The sequence below is a fragment of the Chiloscyllium punctatum genome, chromosome 2, assembly GCF_047496795.1.
Source record: "Chiloscyllium punctatum isolate Juve2018m chromosome 2, sChiPun1.3, whole genome shotgun sequence".
NCBI lineage: Eukaryota > Metazoa > Chordata > Chondrichthyes > Orectolobiformes > Hemiscylliidae > Chiloscyllium > Chiloscyllium punctatum.
In genome coordinates this window covers 63,524,843-63,549,155 of record NC_092740.1, presented here as the reverse complement: position 1 = coordinate 63,549,155, position 24,313 = coordinate 63,524,843, and the positions used below count along the sequence as shown (strand labels likewise).

Below are 24,313 nucleotides of genomic sequence, written 5' to 3'. Positions count from 1 at the left end.
AATCAATCCTTGAATATTTTTTAAAGCAGAGTAGATAGATTTATAATAAGCAAGAAGGTGAATCATTACTGAGTTAAATAGGAATATGGGATAATCAGATAAACCCATGATCTTAGTGAATGGTGGAGGGTGCCAAGGGACTGAGTAGCCTACTCCTTCTACTTTCTAAGTTTGTAGAACCAAGAGTTAGCTACTAAATATAGCCTCCAAGTATTGGCTGTCCCATGATCTGTGCTACTGAGAAGAAATACAATGATGTGGGAGCGCTACCATCTCTGTGTCCACCCTGACTTGTATCATTTGCTATTCCTTCATTGTCACAATCCTCAATTTCACAGTGTAACAGCATTTGAGGATGACCTTGACCATACAGGCTGCATTGGTTTAAAGACGAAGTGTACTAACTGGCTAAAGATGGACATTGCCTGCAGCCTGTTAACGGCCCCTATCCTGAGAACAAATGGGGGAAAAGAATTAATAAAATTAAACTCAATTTTGGATTTTCTTAATATAATGCAGTATAGTTTTCTAATGTCCCTGATCATGAGTCCCATACGCAATAAGTTGTTGTTTCTGCTTATTTTGAAAATAATAGTAAAATGTAGATCGAACACCTATTGCTCTTTTTTCAAAGAGAACCTATCCATCTCTCAGTAATCCTTTAACCAAAAGATAATGGCGAGTGGTGCCAGACAGTAGAAGCAAATATATTGTTGAACTGTAGTATCATGTATTTATTTTTCTTCTTTCCAAAGGTACACTATCCCATGTCATACTAAAGCAGCTCACTTTGATGTGGATTGGAATAAGGAAGATGACTCCAATCTTTTAATAGGCATCTATGAATATGGCTATGGTAGCTGGGAAATGATTAAGATGGATCCTGATCTCAGTTTAACACACAAGGTGAAAAATTTATCATTTCAGTTAATAGTTTGCAACAAAATTATTATGCAAAAGGTCAAAATTATTCATAGTTACCGAGCCAAAATGTTTGTCAGAAGTTAAATTTACGTTTATTAAACATTGATCCTGTGGTACAACTATGACGCAAAAGTGAAGGTGTAAGATATCTTAGCCTGGGCCCTCATGTCCTTTGCAAGCTTGTGTACGGCCAAATTTTTTAATGGGGCATGCATGGAATGAGTGGTGTCAGTTATTAAAAAATTCTTTTTGATGTGTCGTTACTTTACTCCAAACATGATACAAGTTGCTGCTTTTCTTTGAGGAGTGGGGGAGTCAAAGGTCCCAGCACAAAAGTGCATCACCATAAAACTGCCACAAATGAAATGAAGACAAGATTGACACCACAGCTGATAACACAATGACAATCTTTTATAAAAATCAAGCTGTCATTTTCGCTGACAGTGGTTTGGAGTGGTACATCTTTGTTCAGGCATGATAGCCAAACTGACCCAATAATATGAGCATGAACCAAAGAACCACTTATGCAGATATATAATGTACTGGTACAGTTATTAGTTTTTGTGAAACACTAAAGATTGCACAATCTGAACATTGAAAATGTCCAGCTTTTTAAAAAAAAATCCAGCTATCAAACTTTTAATCAGTTTGGTTAACTGTATGTGTGAGACAGCATGTCTCTCTTTAAAAAATAAATCATACATATCTATTATAGAATCATCATAGAATCCCTGCAGTGTGGAAACTGGCTATTTGGCCTAACAAGTCTACATTGACCCTCCAAAAAGTATCCCATCCAGACCCATTCCCCTGTTTTATTACTCTACATTTCCCCTCACTGATGCACCTAATCTACACATTCCTGAAGACTATGGACAATTTAGCTTGGCCAATTCACCTAACTTGCACATCTTTGGACTATCTATTTGAGCACACCTGTTTCCATCTACTAAATAAGCTTGTTCCAGGATAGTTTGCGGAAAGCTGACTTTGTAAATTCAGTCACAGCATATGGGTGCAACTGGCAAACCCAGCATTTTGTTGCCCATCCCTAATTGGCCAGAGGGCAGTTAAAACTCAATTGTATTGCTTTCGGTCTGGAGTTGCATGTTGGCCAGATCAAGTAAGGGTGACCGTTTCCTTCCCTAAAGTACATTGGTGAACCAGGTAGGTTTTTCAATAAACAACAATGATGATTTCATGCTTGTCATTTATTCTGAATTGTAGATTTTTATTGAAATCAAATTCCACCATCTACCATGGCAGGATTCAAACCCAGATGGACAGAACATTACCTGGGTTTTTAGATCAATAATCTCGCAATAATACCCCTGGGCCATCACCTCCCCCAAATTTTGCATTTGTAGTTTCCAGTCAAGTTGCACTGCTGATGACTCTTTGCTGTGGTTTCACTTATCACTGTTAAAATCACCCTACAGAATAAACAAATATTTCTGGCTGAAACAACTGCTTAAATCAGTTTTGTTTTTGGGATGAGCATGTCACTGGTTAGTCTAGCCCATATTACCCATCCCTATTGCCCTCGAACATGGTAGTGGGCTGTCTCCTACAAACATACATCATCTTGGAAAATTAATGCTGCTTCTGTTGCTCATTTTAAATGTAAAGAAGTTTTGCACTGTTTTTGTCAAATGGCTGACAGAAAGTGAAATCTTGCAGTAAGCTCAGTTGATTTAAAACTAGAAAGCACGTTTGGAGATAACTAGGTGTGTTAAAAATAATCTCCATTTTTATCAGTTGCAGAAACAAAAAGATGCATTTTCTACTTAGCTCTCTGGCTACTTTTGGTTAGGAGCATGTTTCAGGTTCTTTTGCTTTTGCTAATTGTAGACATTGTCTTTATTAAGATTTTACCTGATGACCCAGATAAGAAGCCTCAGGCCAAACAATTGCAGACCAGAGCTGACTACCTCATCAAATTACTTAGTAAAGACCTGGCCAGAAAGGAGGCGCAAAGACTTGCTGAGGTACATGATATACTGAAGTGATTTTTGTTTCCACTTGCATGATTTGTACATAATTTCAGAAGCCGTTGACGTTGTGATTTCTAACGAAGGTCTTTATTTTCTTGGGGTATGAGTGATATTAACAAGACTGCATTTATTGTCCATCCCTAGTTGGCCTGAATTGGTGATGCTGGTAAGCTGCCTCTTTGAGCTACCACAGAATTTGTGATCCAGCAATGATATTAATTAGAGAACTCCAACATTTTGACAATGAAAGGGCAACTTTATAAGTCCCATTTATTATTTCATGATTCATATGTTGGAGAGTTGAACGTATGATTTTTAGTCAGTTTCTAATCCTCCTGGTTGTATCATAGATTTCAGTCTGAAGAAGGATTGACGTGGGGCATAAGTATTCCTGTTGAGGTGCCAGAAAGGCACTGTTCCTAATCTCCAGGAATTCTTTCTAATTTTTAGTGGCTACAGAACAGCCTCCTGCCAGATTTTTACATCTACCAGGAGGCAGCCCTTATCCCTCCTCAATTTAAGTAAAAACAAAAATGTGACACCAACAATGTCATTGGGCTGCAAATTTTACATCTCAGCCCAGACTCCTCTCTGCCTGTAATGGAAGCTTTGACTGACTGGACCTTTGATACATGATGGGGAGATGGGAGCAACCGGCCAACCTCAGTTTGGCAAGTCAGCTTGTCTGATTCAAAAAGTGTGGCACTGGAAAAGTAGGGCAGGTCAGGCAGCATCTAAGGGGCAGGAGAGTTGATGTTTTGGGCATAAGCCTCTCCTGATGAAGGACTTATTCCAAAACGTTGACTCTTCTGCTCCTTGGATGCTGCCTGATCTGCTCTGCTTTTACAGCGCCACACTTTTCGACTTTGATCTCCAGCGCCTGCTGTCCTCACTTTCACCTTATCTGATTGCCTGCCTTTTGTTTTAGCATTCCGCAAATTACTTGAAGAAGACAAAGTTGGCAGACAGTTGTTTGTGTAACAAATTAAGATATTTAATTGAGTAATAAAGCAATACTTAACCAGAGGATGGATTGTACATCTCAATGCCATAACTCTGCAGAGCAGCTCGGATGCAGGCTGACATTAGTTCCAATCTGACTACTTTCTTCAGTTTCATTTCTTACCCTTTTGTGAATCTGTACTATGGTATCCTGCACTCTTTTGGAGAGTTCTGTTTTGTCCCTTTAGCTTTGGTATCCAGGATTTCTCCCACCATATTTGGCAAAAGCGACTGATTCACATCCACCATAGCACAATAAATGTGATCAGGGCACCATTTCATGGAACCATTGATAATAAATAGTTTCATCCTGAATTACAGTTAACAAAGCCTAAATCGTGCACCTTTCACTCCAAGTAAAAGCACAGATTGGTAATAGAATTAATGATGCAAGCAACTTAGCTATTTTGATATGTCCCTTCCTTGTCTCTTGTTAAACTGAACATTCAGTCACTTATTTTAACTTGTTCTAATTTCCATTTAAACATTCTGAAATGTTTTAACCTGACCCTTTGTCTCTATAAATATTTAGTTTCATACAATGTGTTATGGCCTAATCATTAGTGACATCCTTTTTTATGCCAAACCACATTTCAGGCAATAATTCCAGTTCGTTCTTCATTTGCAATACAATTATGTGCCTTAGAATCGATTTTGCCAGCTTCAAGATATAAACTTCATGTGTTAGCAGTGGAGTGATTTGTTACTTGTGAGCAGCTGTAGAATGCATTCAAGGTGATTTAGTTACAGGATTCACAAAGTTACAATGTGATTTCCAAAACTCATGGACTATCATGTGATGAAAAGAAAGGCAATGAGCTTATTTGATTATTGTGAAGGAATGGTGTTGTCCCCTTCATTAAATTTGCTTATATTGAGCTTATATTTTTTTAACTCAAGTGATCAAATTTGGCTTTGTGATTTATTTTAAAAAGGCTAATTCAAAAAAAAGGAAGCCAAGGAATAAAAGGAGTAAAAATGTAAAAATTGTGAAAGTAGAAGAGGTTCAAAGTGATTCATCAGCACCATCACCTTCAGGCAAAAGTTCAGATGAAGAAGGAGAGATCAAGGTAGGGATTGCTCTGTTGTATAATTTATTTTCATTTAAACTGGAAATTTTTACTTGACTTTATGCCGCTTGATCCATCGTTGTCCTATTTCGCATCAACAGTGATAAATCTGAACCTTCTGTATAAACATCAGCAAGACCAAAGTTATTCTGTTTTATTATCATCAGAGAATCTGAATCCTTACCATCTATTCAATCTTTCTCTCAATTACTCAGTCAAGATCTGCAATTTGTAACCTTTTCTTGTTCATGCTGAGCTGATGGAGATGGGAAAGGCTATAAAAATAAGAGGCATTTTGGAGACTAGAAGTCACTCTAGCATACCAAGTACAGAGGTGTTAAATAATAGGGGCATGATGTCGGGTAGGATACGGGCAGCAGCATTTTTGATTAACTGTGTTTGCTTTCTTGGTAGGATGATGCTGCAGGAACAAAGTCTGCAAAAAAGAAATTGAGGTCAGAAAAAGAAAATGAAGAGAAGTTAGACCAAGAAATGGCAACTAAGAAAGAAGTTGAAGAGAAAGAAATCAAAAAAGAGCCAAAAGAAATGAGAAAAGACAAAAAAGAAAAGGAGGAAAAGAAAGAAACAAAAGAAAAAGATACTAAAAAAGATATGAAAGACAAAGAGGATAAAGAACTTATTTATAAAGATAAAGAAGTTAAAGAAGAAAAGGTAAATTATGTTTAATAATATGATTGATATGCATATTTGCAGAAGTTTGTTGTAAGTGTTAGGAGTCAAATAATAAATTCCAATAAATTTTTATTCACATCTAGAAGAAAATAATCTGATACGTGCTATGTTGAATTACATACCAATGTTGCACCTTCAAATGCTCCAAATTTGATGATGTAAATACAGTACAGTATAGCCAGAAGTTCAGGGATCAAGTACCATCTGTTTGAGGTTTGTCATAACAACATATACAAATTGATTAAAAATATCTATAATTGTAGATATTTTACCGAATGGCAAACAGAGTTTTAAATATCTGTACAATTTGACAATAGCCAAATTATTATATCCAGCTGAGCAACACATAGCATGAATTGGGGATGGGGTACAAATATTGGGGGTGAACTGGAGGGAGATAGTAGAAGTCAGTGTAGTGAAATGACAAAGCAGTTTCATGGGAACTGAAGGGTATAAGAGGATTCTGAAGCAAAATAGAAGTTAACCTATCAAAGATCAGCAATTGATATGTTTACTTGCAAATACAAACGAAGTTAAAAATAAAAGTTGAAGAACTGGAGGCTCTAATTTACAATGGAGCAACATGATAATGCAGTTTTGGAAATTAGGCTTCAGTTGAGGTAAGACCAGAATTTAAATAACATTTTTGGTAAAGATGAAGAAGGAAAAATTTAATAATTTAAGGCACAACTACAGCTGAAGAAAAGCAAACTAATTTTGGTACTATTGCTGATTTAAATTCCATCTTGACTGAGTTCAGAAATAAAAAGGAACCTGTTACCTTATTTTGAGTACTGTACATTACAGTCTGCTGAAAGGAGCCACGATAGAGATTTGTACAAGTTTACAACAGTTGGATTTTAACCATCCTAAAATAGACTGAGAAAAGACGGGGGGTTTGTGGTGAAAATAGGGAACAATTTATGAATGCATTCCGAGAGCCATTTTCTTAATCAGATTATCAAATGTCAACAACAAAAGGTGGTTCAAGGAGCAAAGCAATGAGAGTAAGCAACCAATAGATCGGAAAATTCCTGCAAATAAAGATCACCATCCAATTCAGGTTACGTTGAATTTGAATATCAGTAAAATTGAAGCTTATGGTTTTGGACTGGACTTGCACCTCTTAAATGAGCTGAAAAGGGCCTTAGCCCATGTATAACTTGTTGATGTAGTCACAGATCAAACAGTAGCAGTGAGGTGATTGGATAAAGTGAAAGCTGCAAATTAACTGCAAGTAATGGTGATGCATCAATAGCTGGCAATACATGAATTGATCAAAACTCTTAGGTTAGGAGAACAATATAATAATGTACAGAGAAATATACAGGCAAATTATCTATAATATTAAACAAGCAAGAGGAAGAATCATGCTGCACAGTATTTTGCCTTAATTCAGATGAAAAAGTTAAAATATTCAATCACAATTAAAGGGACAGACAAGAAGGATGACCTTACATTACGAAACCCTTTATTGCAAATGTGTAGTGATGCCAGAATTATAATGGGTCGCATTCTGTGGCTTTTAAAAAAAAAGACAGCAAAGCTGTGTCAGCATTTGCTGTCATTACTCTGAAGCTGATGGAATATGGGCTTTACACATCCACAGTTAAACGTGGAAACCAGAAGTTGCTATCAGTTTTTTTTTAAAACATGTTTTCATGCTATACTACTGAAGTCCCTGAATACTACAGTAAATTAGGAATCTCCGAATTTCCCCTTTTCACTGTAATATTGCTGTTTAAACCCCCCTGCCCAAAAAAAGACGTTAGATCATGTTAGTAGTATGTAATTGAATTTAACAGTGAAATAATTCCTAGTTTTGTTGAAGAACCTTTCTAGATCTGAAAAAAAAATTTCTATTTGTGTGATGTCAGTGTTTTCCATTTTGATATTAAAAGCTTATTTAGATATTTAGCTTTTATTTTGTAATTCACTTCTATTCACTGTTAAAAGCAAATTACTGTGGATGCTGGAATCTGAAACCAAAAGAGAAAATGCTGGAAAATCTCAGCAGGTCTGTCAGCATCTGTAAGGAGAGAAAAGAGCTGACGTTTAGAGTCTAACTGACCCTTTGTCAAAGCTCATTTTTCCAACAGCTTTGACAATGGGTCAGTTAGATTCGAAATGTCAGCTCTTTTCTCTCCTTACAGATGCTGCCAGACCTGCTGAGATCTTCCAGCATTTTCTCTTTTGGTTTCTATTCACCGTTAGTTGACTTTAAATGGGAGTGAAGGATAATCAGTGTTTTAGCCTGGGTTCCTACTTATAAAAACACTTCTGTGTGATTGTTGGCTTATTCTGCTTTATGATATCATTGTTGCTGGATGTGGGGAGAATTGCTTGATATGGCACCATTTTCAAATTAATATTTGGAAAGAGGAATTTCCACATGCAAGGCCATTAAACCTCGGTGGTTGGCTTGCTTTGTCATTGGTGAGCAGCATCACTTTCTAGACCAATTTGAAAATTGATCAAAATCTAGACCAATTTGAAAAGGAATTGGATATATTTGTAAAACATAGAATGATTCAAGAAAAGGGTAGGAAAATTACAGTTGATAGCTCCATGTGAAGAGCTATTTGTGTTATCAATGTGAGTGATGAATGACCTCTTTAACTTGTTCTGCAATTTGTATTGATTCTTTTCTCTTTTGACTAATGCTGTTACTGGTTGATCGTAGGTAATTGAAGCTAAGTCAGAGATGAAGGAGAAGTCTAAAAAGACTGATGTCCCAGTTCATATTACAGCAAGCAGTGATCCAGTTCCCATCACAGAGGAGGCAGAAGAACTTGATCAAAACACATTTAGTATTGTAAGTATAGTTGTTAATGACCTATGCTGACATTTGTGATTCATTTGACTTTGCTGTTTCTTAAGAGTTCCAGATGAAGATATCTAACTGTGCCATGCTTCTTTTAATTCTATTTTCTTGGGCATATTTTTCTCATTTCCTCCTGTCATAACGTAGATGAAGATTTGCTGAATTGGTATAACTTTTGTTGTTCAACTGCAACTATCTGTTGGAGCATTCTTGACCATTTATCTGACTCGTTTTAGTGGTGGTTGAACATCTCTGGAGATGGTAGGACCAATTAAAAATATGGGATCCTTGGTTTCATAAATCGAGACATGTTAGCACAAAAGCAGAGGCGCTATTCTGAACCATTGTTTAGGTCTCAGCTGGTGTACTGTGCACGTTTCAGATATCTCGCTTCAGGAACAATGTTGTCTTCTTGAAGAGGGTACAGTTGAAATTTATTTGAATTCCACCAGGGATGAGGAACTTAAGTTACGTGGAGAGACCAGGGAAGCTGCTCTTAGGGCATAATAGGTTAAGGGAAAACCTAATAAAAGCAATCAAAATTTTGAAGATTATGGAAGGCGAAACTGTTTCCACTGGCAGAGGGGTTGGTAGTTGGAGTACAAATTAAAATTTGCAAAATAAATAGGAAAAAGGAGGTGGAGACTTTTTTTAATACAACAAATTATGATCTTGAATACATTGTCTGAAGAATGATGGAAGCAGATTCAGTAGAAACTTCCAAAAGGCAACGGCCTTTAAAATATATCACCAGATCAAACTTTTAGAATGCACTTCTGAGCAGTGTTTCAACTATTCAATACCATATGGACAGCAGTGGTTTAAGAAGGTGGCTCATAACCACTTTCTGAATGGAACTTCTGATTAGGTTACAAATACCTATTCTCATGTCTGATTAAAGAATTTGAAAAAGGATATCATCTTGAAAAGTATAATGTTTGGGAAATGAGCAGTGCGTTGCATGAACCAGATAGTTTAAAGAGCTATCACAGGCAAGTACTGAATGACCATTTTTAATTCATTCAGAGGATGAGAGCTTCGTTAGCTGAGCCACCATTTATTGCTCACATAAAAGCAAAATACTTCAGATGCTAGAACTCTCAAATAAATACAAAGTGCTGGAGAAGTTCAGCAAACTTGGCAGTGTCTGTGAGGGGAAACATTTGATGTTTTGAGTTTGATATGACTTTTGTCCATCTGTAGTTGCCCTTGAGTTGGAAGCTTTGGTGAATTCCTGGAATGTCTCTTCTGGCCTTAGAATCATAAAATCACTGCAATGCAAAAAGAGGTCATTTGACCCAACGAGTCTGCACCGACCTTCTGATGAACATCCCAACCAGACCCAGCCTCTCAGCCATTACCCAAACCTGGAATTTACCATGACTAAATCATTTAGCCTGCACATATCAGGACACTGTGGAACAATTTAGCATGGCCGATCGACCTAAGCTGCACATCTTTGGACTGTGGGAGGAATGCTATGCAGACACAGGGAGAAAATGCAAACTCCACGCAGACAGCCACCCAAGCCTGGAATCGAAGGGAGTGTCTGGTGCTGTGGGGCAGCACTGCTAACTGCTGAGCCCTTCTTTGTGCTCTGATTCTACTATTAATGGTTGAAAGTGACAATTAATTGTGACTTTGTACCAAATAACCTTGCAGAGAAAGCACTTGCTGCTAGTTTAGTTGAATCCAGAATATTAAGGCTAGTCCAAGATACTTGTATCCAAAACGAGATTCTCATTTACAACAAAGCACCATACTGAAGACAGGTTACCTTCGAAAAACAGCTGATTGATTTTTTTTCTTAAAGAAATATAGTGGTTCCCCTTCCCAGTGTTGTTTGAAGAGTGTGTTAATAATAAAAACGTGTTGTCCAAAATAAAGGATGATCAAGTTTCGATCTGTTGGGAATCTGCTAATCTTGATTTTCTTTTCACTTCATTAATTTAATGATTAAACAATCGTGTGTCTCCCAATTTAGCCCTACTTATTTCAAGACTGGCACTTGGATTTGCAGAGGGGTAGTTCTCAACTGATATACTCTGTTCCTCTTGGGGTTAATTAACTTCTAAGCAGGTCCCATAGTTATCATAGAGTCACAGAACTGTAGAGGATAGAAACAGACCTTTCAGTCCAACTTGTCCATACTGACCAGGTATCCTAAATTAATTGAGTCCCATTTGCCAGCATTTGACCATATCCTTTGTAAAATGAGTCACAGATGTAGAAATGAGAACTAGACATCCGTTAAGGGAGTCTCAAATTTCCTAAGTGTGGCACTAAGGTAGCTATTGTCATGTCACCTGTCTGTATAAGTATTGAGAATATAAGTTCATGTCTTCTTCAACACTGTTGCTGTAACGTATCAAATCACTATAATTTTGTTGCTTATGCTTTTCAGTGTAAAGAAAGAATGAGACCTGTAAAGGCAGCATTAAAGCAGTTGGACAGGCCTGAAAAAGGCCTCTCAGAAAAGGAGCAACTAGAACATACCAGGCAGTGCCTGATTAAAATTGGAGACCACATCACTGAATGTTTGAAAGAGTACTCAAATCCAGAACAAATCAAGCAATGGCGAAAGTAAGCAACTCCAGTTGTTCCTTCTTATCATAATATAAAACTGAAGAGATCAGTAGTTGCTGGGAAATAAATCACATGAATGATCCGTGCTAAATTTGAATTTTATAGAATTATGCAAAATGTATTCACTTTGCCTAACAGTAATTTCCTTAATAAATATTGAAGGGATATTATAGGTTTTGTTTTCATGACAAGAAATAGACTTTGTGTACAGTTGATGATACTAAAATCTATTTTTTTATACCTATTTAATAATTATGGGATAAACTGCAGTGGTGAACATAGTGCTTATGGAAGAGATTGGAGAAGACGTCAGCAGGAATTGAGTGTTAAACCTGCATAACCATGAAATCATCATTTATATTTTAATGAAGTACTACTTAAAGTGCATTTTTTAAAAATTACGCTTATTGCAATGGAGCCATGCTGCATGTTGGTGAATGTAAACACCCATAAACACTTGCAATAGTGACTGCATCTCAAGGGAGCTTCAATGGACTTAATGCTTTGAAATGTACAGTGATCCTGAAAAACGCTACATAAGTGCCAGGACTTTTGTGGAGACAGTTCCTTGTGAATTTTGGATTGAAATAAAAGTTCAGCACTTCAAATAGGGTATTATATTAAGTATAGTATTTAAATGCCTGAACCCATATCTGAGATGTGATTACCAGAAGACCAGTTGCAAATAAAGAGGAGGCAAGTTGAGTAAATAGATGTAAATGATATAGTAGAATTTCAACTCAGTGCAGCAGTCCTTGCAGAATAGTACAAAAACAAAACTGAAATTTGACAATATTGATACCACATCATGAGTGAGTTTTTGGTTTTGTGATAGATTCCTGCTTCTAAATTAAAAGATTGCAGGCTTAATGGATGTGCAAAGTTGCAGAGAGACATTGATAGATTAAGCAATTAGATGATATCTTGGCAAAGGAATTTGTGAGGGAAAACTGAGATCCCTTCCTAATGACATAGTAGGTGTTCCTACACGCCAAGGACTGCCACAGTTCAAGAAGGCAGCTCACTCCTGCCTTCTCCATAGCTATTTGGGATAAGCTAGGCATGCTGGCCTAGCCAGCGCCACTTGCATCCCATGAACAAATTGCAAAAATTTGGACCTCCCCTGTTTGGAGGAGAAAGTGAGGACTGCAGATGCTGGAGATCAGAGCTGAAAATGTGTTGCTGGAAAAGCGCAGCAGGTGAGGTACAAAAATTTGGACCTCCCCTGTTTCCCAACTTTTTACCATTTAGGAAGTGCTCTGTTCTATTCTTTCTCAGTCCAAAGAGGCTTGATTGTCCACATTCATAATTAAAATATGAGGAACAAGTATAGATGATGATCAAAAAAAACTAATAGAATGAGCATTCAAATTTTTTTTGCAAGAGGTAAAAACATAGCGGGTACTTGCATGTCCATCACCTCCAGTGCCTCAGCAGCACCACTGCTAACTTGAGTTGAATGAATCCTAATGGGTCTGTGGCGAGTGGTGAGGAAACCAATAAGAGGGAGAAGCATATTTGTTCACTTATTCACCAAGGTGTCTGTCCCAGATGCATCTGTCTATGGCAGGATCGCTAAAAGTGACCATTGCACAGTCTATGTGGAAGTATTAAGAAATATTCTCCATCTATTCTGTGGCACTACCTTCGCTTTAAATGGGATAAACTTTCAACAGGCGTAGCAACTCAAAGCTGTTATCAATGAGGTGCTGTGAGCCATCAACAGCAGCAGAATCTGTGTCCTCCCAAATGCAGCAAGACCTGGACCATATTTGTGCTCATCTCTAACAACACTTGACATTTGACAGCATTACCATTGCTGAATACCCAAACATTCTTGGAATTATCATTACTGTGACCACAAGAGCAGGTCAAGTAGCAACCAAGCCATCACCTGTCTCCCCAAAGTCTGTCTACCATGTACAAGGTGCAAGTCAGGAGCATGAAGGAATGCTCCCCACTTGCTTGAATGAGTGTAACTACAGACACTCAAAGCTTGACACCATCCAAGACAAAGTGGTCCATTTGATTGGCACCATATCCACAAATATTCCGTCTCTCCACCACTGACTCTCAGTAGCAGCAGTGTATGCCACTTACAAGGTGGCTCTGCAGAAATTCACCAAGGATTCTTAGACAGCACTTTCCAAACCCATACTGTTTAGAAGGACAAGTGCAACATATACCCGGGAAAACCATCACCAGCACATTCACCTCCATGCCAGTCACCATTCTGTCTGAAATATTTCACTGTTCCTTCGATGTCACTGGATCCAAATCCTCGAACACCTCTTCAAGAGAGTACAAGTTATTTTTGAGCTATATCAATCTTGCTGGGTTAGAACACTGAACACTTGGTCAGAGTACTGAGAGTAATTTTTAGAAAATTACAGGATAATTTAGTGGAAGTCTTTAAGATAATAAGAGGAACAGAGACTAAATTTCCAAGGAAAGTATTTAATTTATCTGGGGGGTCTGTAACTTGAGGGGGACTGTCAAAATATTATAGGAGGATGTTTCATGATGAAAATACCCTTCAGGTGTGGTGGAAGTTTAGAGCACTTCTGCAACAGCAGTTGATGCCGGGCCAACTAAGATTGATAGGTATGCTCGAACAATGATTACACAGTAGGAGTGTTCAGGTTATAAATCTGTCAATTACACCAAACAGTGCAAAGGGGTTTGTGCACAGTGGTCGGTGCTCTAAACATCCTGTGTTTCTAGACGCCCCTCCAAGGATGAACATAACTCAATCAAAGTAATTCAAACAAAGTTTGGGAACATGTTTGGCATGGACTGATTATACTGAAGAGTCTGTTTTCATGCTGTATGACTCCATGATTCTATAATGCACTCTTCACCCTGCCCCAATGAGTTACATTGGCTTCAGTCCTTTTCCATTTTCTCCATGAGCTATACAGAACCTGTGTGTCAGTGCCATTGCCAGTTAGCATTAAATTAAGTTTCATATTCTAAACCCTCTGCAGTCTTTCAGTTTAAAATGACAGCTTGACCTTGTCAGAAGTCTCACAACACCAGGTTATAGTCCAGGTTATAGTGATTTCAGGTTTATTTGAAATCACAAACTTTCGGGACGCTACTCCTTCATCAGGAACACTCCGAAAGCTTGTGGTTTTAAGTAAACTTGTTGGACTGTAACATGGTGTCATATTGCATCTAACCTTATCTACCCCAGTCCAACACCAGCACCATCACATCATGGCTACCTCTCTTAGTGAGGGCACAAAGAGAACATTCATCTGTTAATTTTGGCTGGATTTTAATCAGCTCCCAGCAGTGAGAGGCCAATACCCTGATCTCCCAAGTCACTGGAGTTTAAATGTTTGCGTTCTTGACATGTCAGTAGTCTTCTCATAAGTCAGTATCTAACATTGTTATTATTGTTTGCTATTAATCCTGTTTAACCAATTTTATTTTGTTTAGAAATCTCTGGATCTTTGTTTCAAAGTTCACAGAATTTGATGCAAGAAAGCTTCACAAGCTATACAAACATGCAATCAAGAAACGACTGGAGAACTCTCGGGTATGTGAGCAATGATACATTTGGAAAATATTACTTCGAATATTAGACTCTGCCCAGTTCAAAAAAACTGATCTCATTGTGCCGAATGATTGATATATTTTGATCAACCTGCTCAAACATCCGATTATTAGGCTTTCCTTTAAATTAAAGTATCCTGTGCCCCTCTCCCGTCAGTCCTTTTTCTGTGACCTTTTTGTTTTTACTTTAATTTGACTTTCTTTGTTGAATCTTTTCCCTTGAGTAACTTTAACAACCCTCCTGATTGTTCATTTTGAAAGTGAGAACAACTTTTGATGCGGAGTTATATTAGTGGAAATAGACTTCAAAAGATTTTATTCAGCAAATTAAGGTCAGAGACCTGTGGACACAGTGCATGGCCATGTTTCGTTTTCGGAAAATCGCAGTAAACCATTAAAGGGTGCAGAAACTAGGCATGTTCACTGGTGGGATACATTTCAATACTTCAATAGTTCAGAGTGTAGCCTATAAATTTATATAAGGATTGTATTATTAGCAATGCTCTTTTAAAATGAAGTACAGAGTGCAAATATTTGACAAATCAAGCCTACTTTTTATAGACCAATCACAATGTTATCTCTTATGTGGGATATTAGTTAATGTCTTAGCCATGTAAATTGGTTTGCAAAACATCCATTTCTGCCAGTCTGTTGCACAGGAGGCGTTTTCATATTTCAACTAGCTAAAAAGATTATTTGCGTCTGTCAATACTATAACTTAACAACATTGCTAATTAAGCTAAGAGTTTCTTTTTGAGTATTTAATCTACCCTTTATCTTTTCAAGCACTAAATAACATACTACATATTTCTCACATTTATCATTAATATTTCAGATTTACAATATTTGCAGTTTTTTCATTTCATAGCAATGTTTAGAAATTAAATAAGGTCTACTGGTATTTGGAGGACTTTTTCATACTTCAAAATCACCTAACTTCTCTCATTCTCTATTTGTTGTTGCAAAAGGTGGCTACCTTCATCATAAAGAAAATCTGGCAGACAAATTAAATACAGCAAGATCTGAAAAGCCCCCAAATAATAAATAACATGTTCTGTTTTCCTTTTAAGTTGTTTGAGGGAGTAAACTCTGACCAAAAAATGGTCTAGGATTTTTTAAGGGCATTGAGAATGTGGTGCTGTAAATTGTGATAGGTTTGCATATCCAGGCTCCACAAGCACCAGAAATCTGTCACATGGTGCTGAAATTAACACATCTCAAAATCATCACACTGAGTAAAGGTATGGCGCAACAACCACCTGACAGAACAATAAGCTCTGCATTTAACCAGTTTGTGTCCTAATTTAATCTTCTACAAGTGGTAAGACCTGGACACCATGTTATCCAGGGGGAAAAACTGAACAGTTTCCACATTTGCTGTTCAGATGTATTCTTGGCAGGACGAGTGCACCAACTAGCTCGTTCCAACAGTATATAATTCCATCATTGCTAAGTCAACAATGTCTGTGCTGGCTTGACCATGTTCGCTGGATGAATGATGGCCCAAAGAACTGGCCATTAAGTCACTATTTCCTGAGTATCAGAACCTCTGCTACAAGGACATCTTCAAGTATGATGTGAAGCTGGTGGACATTGAATGTCTTCCAGCCATCCATGCCAATGACGACAATAATCTCTGGAGGTTGATTGTTTGCAAGGGCATTGGTAGAAGCAGCAGTAATAAAGCATTCAGCTGTTTAAGTTGTGGGCCCAGAGAAGAGTCCAGCAAATTGTCTCTTCTCAGCCCTCCTACCTTCTCTTGCTGTATGGCAAATGTGACTGAAGTGGTGTCTTCTAAAGATGGCACCTCTAATTTAAATAATTACTGTGATGTTACCATAGATCAGGAGTTGGCAAGCATTCAAGTGTCACTATTTAAATTTAGTTGAAAATGCAATATTTTAAAGTTTTCTATGTCAAAGACCAATGAAAGAGAGCATTTGATTATTACCTTAAATATTTTAAAGGACAATGTTTTAAACAAATCATTGTTCAACAACTGAGATTCTCAGAAGTAAATGTTGAAAAAACTCTTAAAAACAAATTGGAACCATTTAATTGCTCTCAAAATAAATTCACTTGATCAAAATTGGGAGCTGCATGTGAGTTGTTAAAAAGATACTGGTGGCTCCAGAATACAGGTTGTAGACTCTAAATGTTTGTGTCTGGAGTGGGATTTGAACCTATCACTTGCTGAGTCAGAATGAGTGTTATATTAAGCGAAAGCTGACAGCTAAGTATTAATTTCATGCATCAACCAGTAACTGTTCTAGGAAAGAAAAGCTGAACAAAAAGGACTAAGACTCTTGAAGTAATACCAGTGTGTGAACTGGACACAAAACAAGAGGTCTGCAGGTACATCAGCATCATAACGGAAAGGTTTGTTAGCTACACATCAGCTCACCATCTCTTCAAAATGCTACAAACAATGCCACACACAGTAACTAGTTTTGAAATGCAGTGACTAAAGGTTGAACCTGATTTGAATCCAGCAGAATACTGCCAGTTATTCTGCTTTGTTGGCATTGGTTGACAAAATATATATTTGACAGCAACAAAGAGATGACGTCTATTCACTATCTGAAATGAAGTATGGCCTTGCCATTAATGTGACATCTGTTCAACACTACACTAAAGGATTAAGCTGGTTCATTATCTCAATCCCAGAATAGGATTTAAATCCAGGATTTTGAGGCACTTGTCCAGCAATTTGACATCATATCAACAACTTACTGAGCATTAACAAGTGGGTCTTGAAAGATAATACAAATTGGACTGATGCTTAAGAACTATGAAAAACTCTGAGTTGCCAGATTGCCTGGATTCGTTCTTTGTGGCTAACATTTGTGTTTTGTCTTTGTAGCATAATGATCAACACAGTAGTAGCCTCAACATCCATAATGCCAAACACACAGGTAAGCTTTCTGATTTCGTTTGTGTAAATTATTGAATTTTCTCTCTAAGCTACAATTTGCAGTGAAAGATCAGGATTGAGCTTTATATTGATGAATTTTTTTAAGTGATTGTTGTGAAAGAAACTTGAATCTGTCAACAAAATAATGATTCTATTTTTATTGAACAGAATCTGAAAAACCTAAAGAGAATTCTCACCATGATGATAGCAGTAGGGATAGCCATTCATCTGAACGACACCACTCCTCACATTATCACGACCACCACAGAGATCGACATCATGGGGATCCCTATCGAAAAGGCGATCCCTCAAGAAAGAGACCATATTCCTCATTTAGCAATGGCAAAGACCATCGAGACAGAGATCATTACCGGTCAGATGGCAGGTAGGTTGATACAGCTGCATTTGTTCGAAGATACCACTTCAGCTGTAACATATTTTAGCTTTTGAGGATTTTTGGAGTCGTACGAGCTTTTATTTAATGTAGAAAAAAGGTGTTGAATGGACTTTTCAAGCCTGTTCCACTATTCAATATAATTATGCCTGATTGTCTAACTTAGTGTCTTCCTGCTTTATCCCCACACCCTTTGATCCCTTTAACCCTAAGAGCTATATCTCCTTTTTCGAAAACATTTAGTTTTGGCCTCAACTACTTTCTATGGCAGAGAATTTTGCAGACTCATCACTTTCTTGGTGGAGAAATTTCTCCTCCTCTCAGTCGTAAATGGCCTACTTCATATTCCTAGACTGACTCCTGCTCATTGGGAATATTCTTCCTGTATTTATCCTGTCTAGTCCTGTTATAGTTTTATAGGTTTCTGGGAGAGTCATAGAGATGTACAGCATGGAAACAGACCCTTCGGTCTAACTTGTCCATGCCAACCAGATATCCCAACCTAATCTAATCCCACTTGCCAGCACTTGGCTCATATCCTTCTGAGCTCTTCCTATTCATATACCCATCCAGATCCCTTTTAAATGCTGTAATTGTGCTAGCCTCCTCCTCTTGCTCTGGCAGCTCATTCCATGCACGCACCACCCTCTGTTTGAAACGTTGCGCCTTAGGTGCCTTTCCCCTCCGTCCCTAAACCTACGCCCTCTAGTTATGGACTCCCCCACCCCAGGGAAAAGACCTTGTCTACTTATCCTATCCACCCCCCTCATGATTTTATAAATGCCCTCATTCTTCTAAACTCCCGTGAATATAGGTCCTAACTGATCCAGCCTTTCTTCTGCCATCCCAAGAATCAGTCTGGTAAATCTTCATTGCTCTCCCTCCATATCCAGAACATCTTTCCTCAGATAAAGAGACCAAAACAGCATGCAATATCTCAGGTGTAGTCTTACCAAGGCCCTGCGTGATTTCAGCAAGACATCCCTGCTCCTGTACTCAAATTCTCTCACTGCAAGACCAACATACATGTCATCTTCACCACCTGCTGCATCTGCATGTTTAGATCTAGTTACTCCTCCCCCCTTCCAAATTTATTGCCGTGCAGATAATAATGTGCCTTCCTGTTGTTGCTGTTATAGTGGATAACTTCTCATCCACATTATATTTTATTTGCTGTGCATTTGCCAATCACTGTTTGTCCAAATCACACTAGCATCTCTGTATGCTCGCCATAGTTTTTCCTTCCACCTAGCTTTGTGTCATCTGCAAATTTGGAGATACTGCATTACATTTAGTTACATTATCTAAATTATCAATGTATGTTGTGAATAACTGGGATCCAAGCATTCATCCCTGCAGTAGCCCACTACTCACTGGCCAGCACTCAGAAAATGACCCCTGTTGTTCGCTGGCTGCTGGCCAATTGTCAGTCCATATCAGTATGTTATCCCCAATCCTATGAGCTTTAGTTTTACATCCCGTTCTCTTATGTAGTGCTGTATTTAAAAAATTAAGTTTAATTTAGACAAGACATGATGTAAAATTATTGTGGTTTCCAGTGATAATGGGACTGCACAGAATAGTTGAGTAGTTGTTTGGTGTACATCTTAATAAAAGTGGATCAGTTTAGTACTCGGTTTAAGGTTTGGTAATTTTGTCAGAGCAGAGTAGTCCATTCATCTCGTGTTGGGTCAGTTAATATAACTTTGTCCTTTTCACCAAATGTTAATAGCATTTTTACTTAAAATGATGCATTGGCATTAGTCTCAACTACTTCAGGTACCAAAACATATCATGCTTATCAGTTCCAAATATTTCTCCTGCCCTAATTCTTAAACAACCATTTCAAATTGATGGCACTGTTTGTTGACTCCTGCGCTGGTTGTAAAACATAGTTGCAAGCAGATGTACAGCACGGAAACAAACCCTTCGGTCCAACTTGTCCATGCTGACCAGATATCCCAAATTAATCTAGTTCCTTGTACCCAGCACTTGACCCATATCCCTCTAAACTCTTCCTAATCATGGACCCATCCAGATGCCTTGTAAATGTTGTAATTGTACCAGCTTCCACCACCTCCACTGGCAACTCACTCCATACATACACCATCCTCTACATGAAACAAATTGCCCCTTAGGTCTCTTAATAAATCTTTTACCCTCCATAAACCTATGCCTTCTGGTTTTAGACTCCCCCACCCCTAGGAAAAGACCTTGTCTATTTACCCTATCTATGTCCCTCGTGTTCTTAAAAACCTCTATATCGTCACCCTTCAGCCTCCGATATTCTAGGGAAAACAGCCCCAACCAAATCAGCCTCTCCCTATAGCTCAAACCTTCCAACACTATTAATCTAGGCTGCATGAAAAGAAATTTTATTTATAGAGACACCTCAGGGCATCTCAAAGTACTCTTGAATTATATTTTAAATCGTACCCATTATTGAAACACAACAGCCATTTTCAAGATACTCAGATCTCATCAACTGTGGTGAACCTTGGTTGAATTAGCATCATGTCACATAACTAAGTGTAAATCAATGTGGACTGAATGTTCTCTTTTCCAATTTTTCAGGTACTACAGTGAAAGCAAACACAGAAAACTTGATCACAGAAATCGTGAACACCGGTCTGGCACGGAGGCCAGTTCAAAGGAGAGTAAATCACACGTAGATCACAGATCCAGCTCAGAGCATCGATCGCATTCAGATCACCGATCCAGTTCAGAATACTCAGGCCACCACAAATCCTCCAGGGATTATAGATACCACTCAGACTGGCCAGTGGACCACAGACCATCTAGTAGTGGACCAAGGTCACCCTTGGACCAGAAGTCCCCTTATGACTCCAGATCACCATTGGAACACAGATCTCCCCTTGAGTATTCCTCTGATCACAAAAGTACCCCTGAGCACATCTGGAACAGCCGTAAAACATAACAGGGCATGTGATGCCAGGTCTTCACCCAATGCAGCCATAAAAACGTGAACACAGTAAATGCCTTATGTGACTTAAAATGTGCAGACTAGATCTGCTTCTCGAGCAGTAGTATTATTACTCCTCCTTACAGGTTTCAAGGTTGTTATCTCAAGAAGAAAATATTTTTGTATTGAGGTTAAAGCTGTATTGTGCTGCAACCTTTGGCATATTTTGTTCCTTATTTTTACTTTAAAGATGGACATGTTTACTACTGCATTATTGGAAAACTGCCCCAAACACACTGGATCGTAGTATTCATTCTTCTCCGATCTGGCAGCGTCAGACCCCTGAATTATGTGTTGTAGAGCAACAAATTTAAATCCATTTTAACAACGATTATGCAGGAACGTAGGAACGGAGTAAGAATTTAGACTGTTCAAAAGGCAGAAGACTCTGGTTCACCTTCCAAAGTTATTTGTATTGAGTCTGTTTACATTTTACACTGCGACCACATTGCCCGTTCTTGGCAAGCTTGAATATTTAAATTCTGTACTTACAACTGTAAAATATTTTTTTGTTGATCAATTGTAATGCCTTTGAAGATATAATACTGTAAATTATTGTAAATTTAGTGGATCGAATCTGAACTTTTTATCTTCTCAGGCTTTTTTGACAACTTTCCTTTCCCCACCAACTCAGGCCTTCACATCATGAGTATAAAATCCGTGTAGTACAGTTTTTAATAAATTGTCATTGATAAAATTGCTATTTAGAATGTAAAAGGGGAAAGGGAAGATCAGTTCCATTATATTTAGTCTATTAGTGCTTTTTTTTATTGATAACTTGTATTAGAAATGTGTTTATTTACTTTAAACAGTCAGTGTTGTGATTGCTGTAGTAACTAAATAGTGCAAAAAAACTTACAAATCCAGATGTCAGATTATAGTTTGAGATACATTTTATAAACAAATAGAAACTTTTCCCTCCCCTTAAGATTAAATCTGCAACAAGAACGATAAAATGAGCTGAATTTGGTATAAAACCTTCCCTATTCTTGTTTTCCCTATAAAAATGGGCAATAAAATGAAATGATGTGCTATGCATAAAAAGAACTTTCAGTGTATTGGTAAACTAGGGAAGCTAGATGTTGTTAAAATGCACCCCAATTGTAAATATATACTATATATTACAAATTAAATTTACGGAAAAATGTGTGGATTTCTCACATTGTTTTCACCGTGCAAGAAAGATGTCAGATTTGTACAAACCAACAAATTCATAAATCTCTGTTCCCATCCTTTTTGTTTTGCCAGAACATATCGAAGACTTTTTAATAAAGTAATTTTGTAACTCTCCCATACAGATGAGTGGTTCAAATTGGTAAGCATCAGCAGATCTGCCAAGTGACAATACAGTTGGCAACTTAACTGTGAAAAAGTAATTACACAGAACTGTTAAAGAGATGTACATATAATTTTATATGCAAATATATTCTAATCTGAAAAATGTGTCATCTATGCCATTCAATCTCATCTTCCCACCCCTACAAAAGTGGTAATTCAAGGAGAAATGATCAAGACTGTTCTTTTACTTGAGCTCAAAGTATTTTTGTAGTTCCATAAAATAATTGGATTAATGTGTCATTAAAGGGCTGAATAAATTATATTCTATTACATAATTATGATATAGAATAAAGCATGGGAAGGCTGTACCTCAATCAAAAGATTGTGATGAAGAATTAAATGTTGAGAGCGAATTTTTCTCTCTGTTCCTGGGTGTTGTTTGAAAGCCTTGATAATTGAGTACCACAGTGTTCTTTCAACATCTGCCTATGACCTTATATTATGTGGCAGACAATACACAATTAATAATCCATTTCCTGAAGTCTTTGAATATTCATGAAAATGCACTGCTATTAATGGTTCTTTCAAAGTATACTCATCAGTAATCATGTTGAACTCCTTGTTTTTATTCTCTAAACAGCAGAAATTTATTTTTTTGTTTGCTAAATCTTTTATCCTGTTAAGTAATGCAGGTTTGTTGCACCAAATCTGTGATTTTTTAAAAAATAATTTTGCAATTAATGTTTTAAAGTAGAATGTGGTAAGGATTCAAACCCATAATTTATTTCAAATATTCTCTGAATGGCTGGTACACTGTTGGTTTTATTTAATTCAATTCTTGACAGGTTAAGTAGTGTTTCATGTACGTAGTATCCATCACAAATCATACAATGGTTGAGACTGTAATGATGTAAGCCAGATTGACTCTACATCACTGGAATCTTAATTTTAAGATAAAGTACCTTTTGAAGCTACAGCATTTCCTAGTGTAAGTCTCAACAATGTGTTCAGCCCCATTATTAACCTGATTCAGAGATGAATTTATTACCTACTGACCTAAGTTGGAACAGCATTCTCTGCGATGCACTGAGAGCCTGTAGTGTTTTGGTGATCCAAGCTGTAATATAAGACACTGGGGAATAAAAAATGTCAGCAAAAGAGGGGATCGTTCTAGACTAGTGTCATGTACTGATTTTGGAATGGTAATATTTATGTCCTTGGAGAAGATTGCTTCTCACCACACTATTCAGTTATAGAATATTACACAAAAGGTGGTCATCACCCATTGGGTCAACACTAACTTTTAAAATGCAATTCTGCTAGACTTAGGTCCTTGCTGTGTTCTTTCTTCCAACTGTCTTATGGAGCACTTGTTTATGGAATGGGCTGTGCTTAAATATATGCAAACATGATTTAGGAATTAAACTATTACTGAATAATTGTATGCAGTTCAGGAATCTAAAGCAGGAAAAACAATGTAAAAATGGGAAAATATATTTAAGTTAAAATTATGATTATTCAAATTCTAAACCCAAGTGTATCAAACCCAACTATTTATTCTTGAGTTGTGAGTTAATATCACTAATGGAAGGAGTTGGTGACAGTTGTTTCAAGCACCACGTACACAGTAGTAAGTTGCCCACGGCCCAGTTTGGATTCTACTAGGGTCCCTCAGCTTCTGATCTCTTATAGCCTTGATGAAAACATGGACAAAAGAGCTCAATTCTAGAGGTGAGTTCTTACTGCCCTTGACATCAAGGCAGCGTTTGACCAAGTGCCAATGTGATAATGGTTCTTTCTGCTGGTTGGAGTCATACCTGACATTAAGAAGGCAATTATGGTTGATGGAGATCATTTGTCTGAGCTCCAGAACAGAGTCATAGAGAGTTACAGCATAGAAACTGACCCTTAGTCCAACTCTTCCAAGCCAACCAGATATCCTAACCTAATCTGGTCCTGTTTGCCATCTTGTCCTGTTGCCACTTGGCCCATATCTCTCTCAAGCCCTTATTCGTACACCCATGCAGATGACTTTTAAATGTTGTAATTGTACTAGCCTCCACCACTTCCTCTGGCAGCTCATATGATTC

General features: G+C 37.6%; 1 protein-coding gene across 2 annotated transcripts in view; it reads left to right on the top strand.

Moving 5' to 3' along the window:
• chd1 (chromodomain helicase DNA binding protein 1) overlaps window positions 1–22,240 on the top strand; it is a 187,965-nt gene extending 165,725 nt beyond the window's left edge. For both annotated transcript variants that reach the window (XM_072583580.1, XM_072583589.1), the window contains exons 28-37: window positions 756–906; window positions 2,793–2,912; window positions 4,856–4,990; window positions 5,405–5,662; window positions 8,367–8,498; window positions 10,912–11,090; window positions 14,538–14,637; window positions 17,518–17,569; window positions 17,737–17,953; window positions 20,537–22,240. In XM_072583580.1, coding sequence (XP_072439681.1) covers window positions 756–906; window positions 2,793–2,912; window positions 4,856–4,990; window positions 5,405–5,662; window positions 8,367–8,498; window positions 10,912–11,090; window positions 14,538–14,637; window positions 17,518–17,569; window positions 17,737–17,953; window positions 20,537–20,900 — 1,708 coding nt within the window. In that variant the 3' untranslated portion in view covers window positions 20,901–22,240. The remainder of the gene's footprint in view (window positions 1–755; window positions 907–2,792; window positions 2,913–4,855; window positions 4,991–5,404; window positions 5,663–8,366; window positions 8,499–10,911; window positions 11,091–14,537; window positions 14,638–17,517; window positions 17,570–17,736; window positions 17,954–20,536) is intronic.
• Window positions 22,241–24,313: the final 2,073 nt, after the last annotated feature.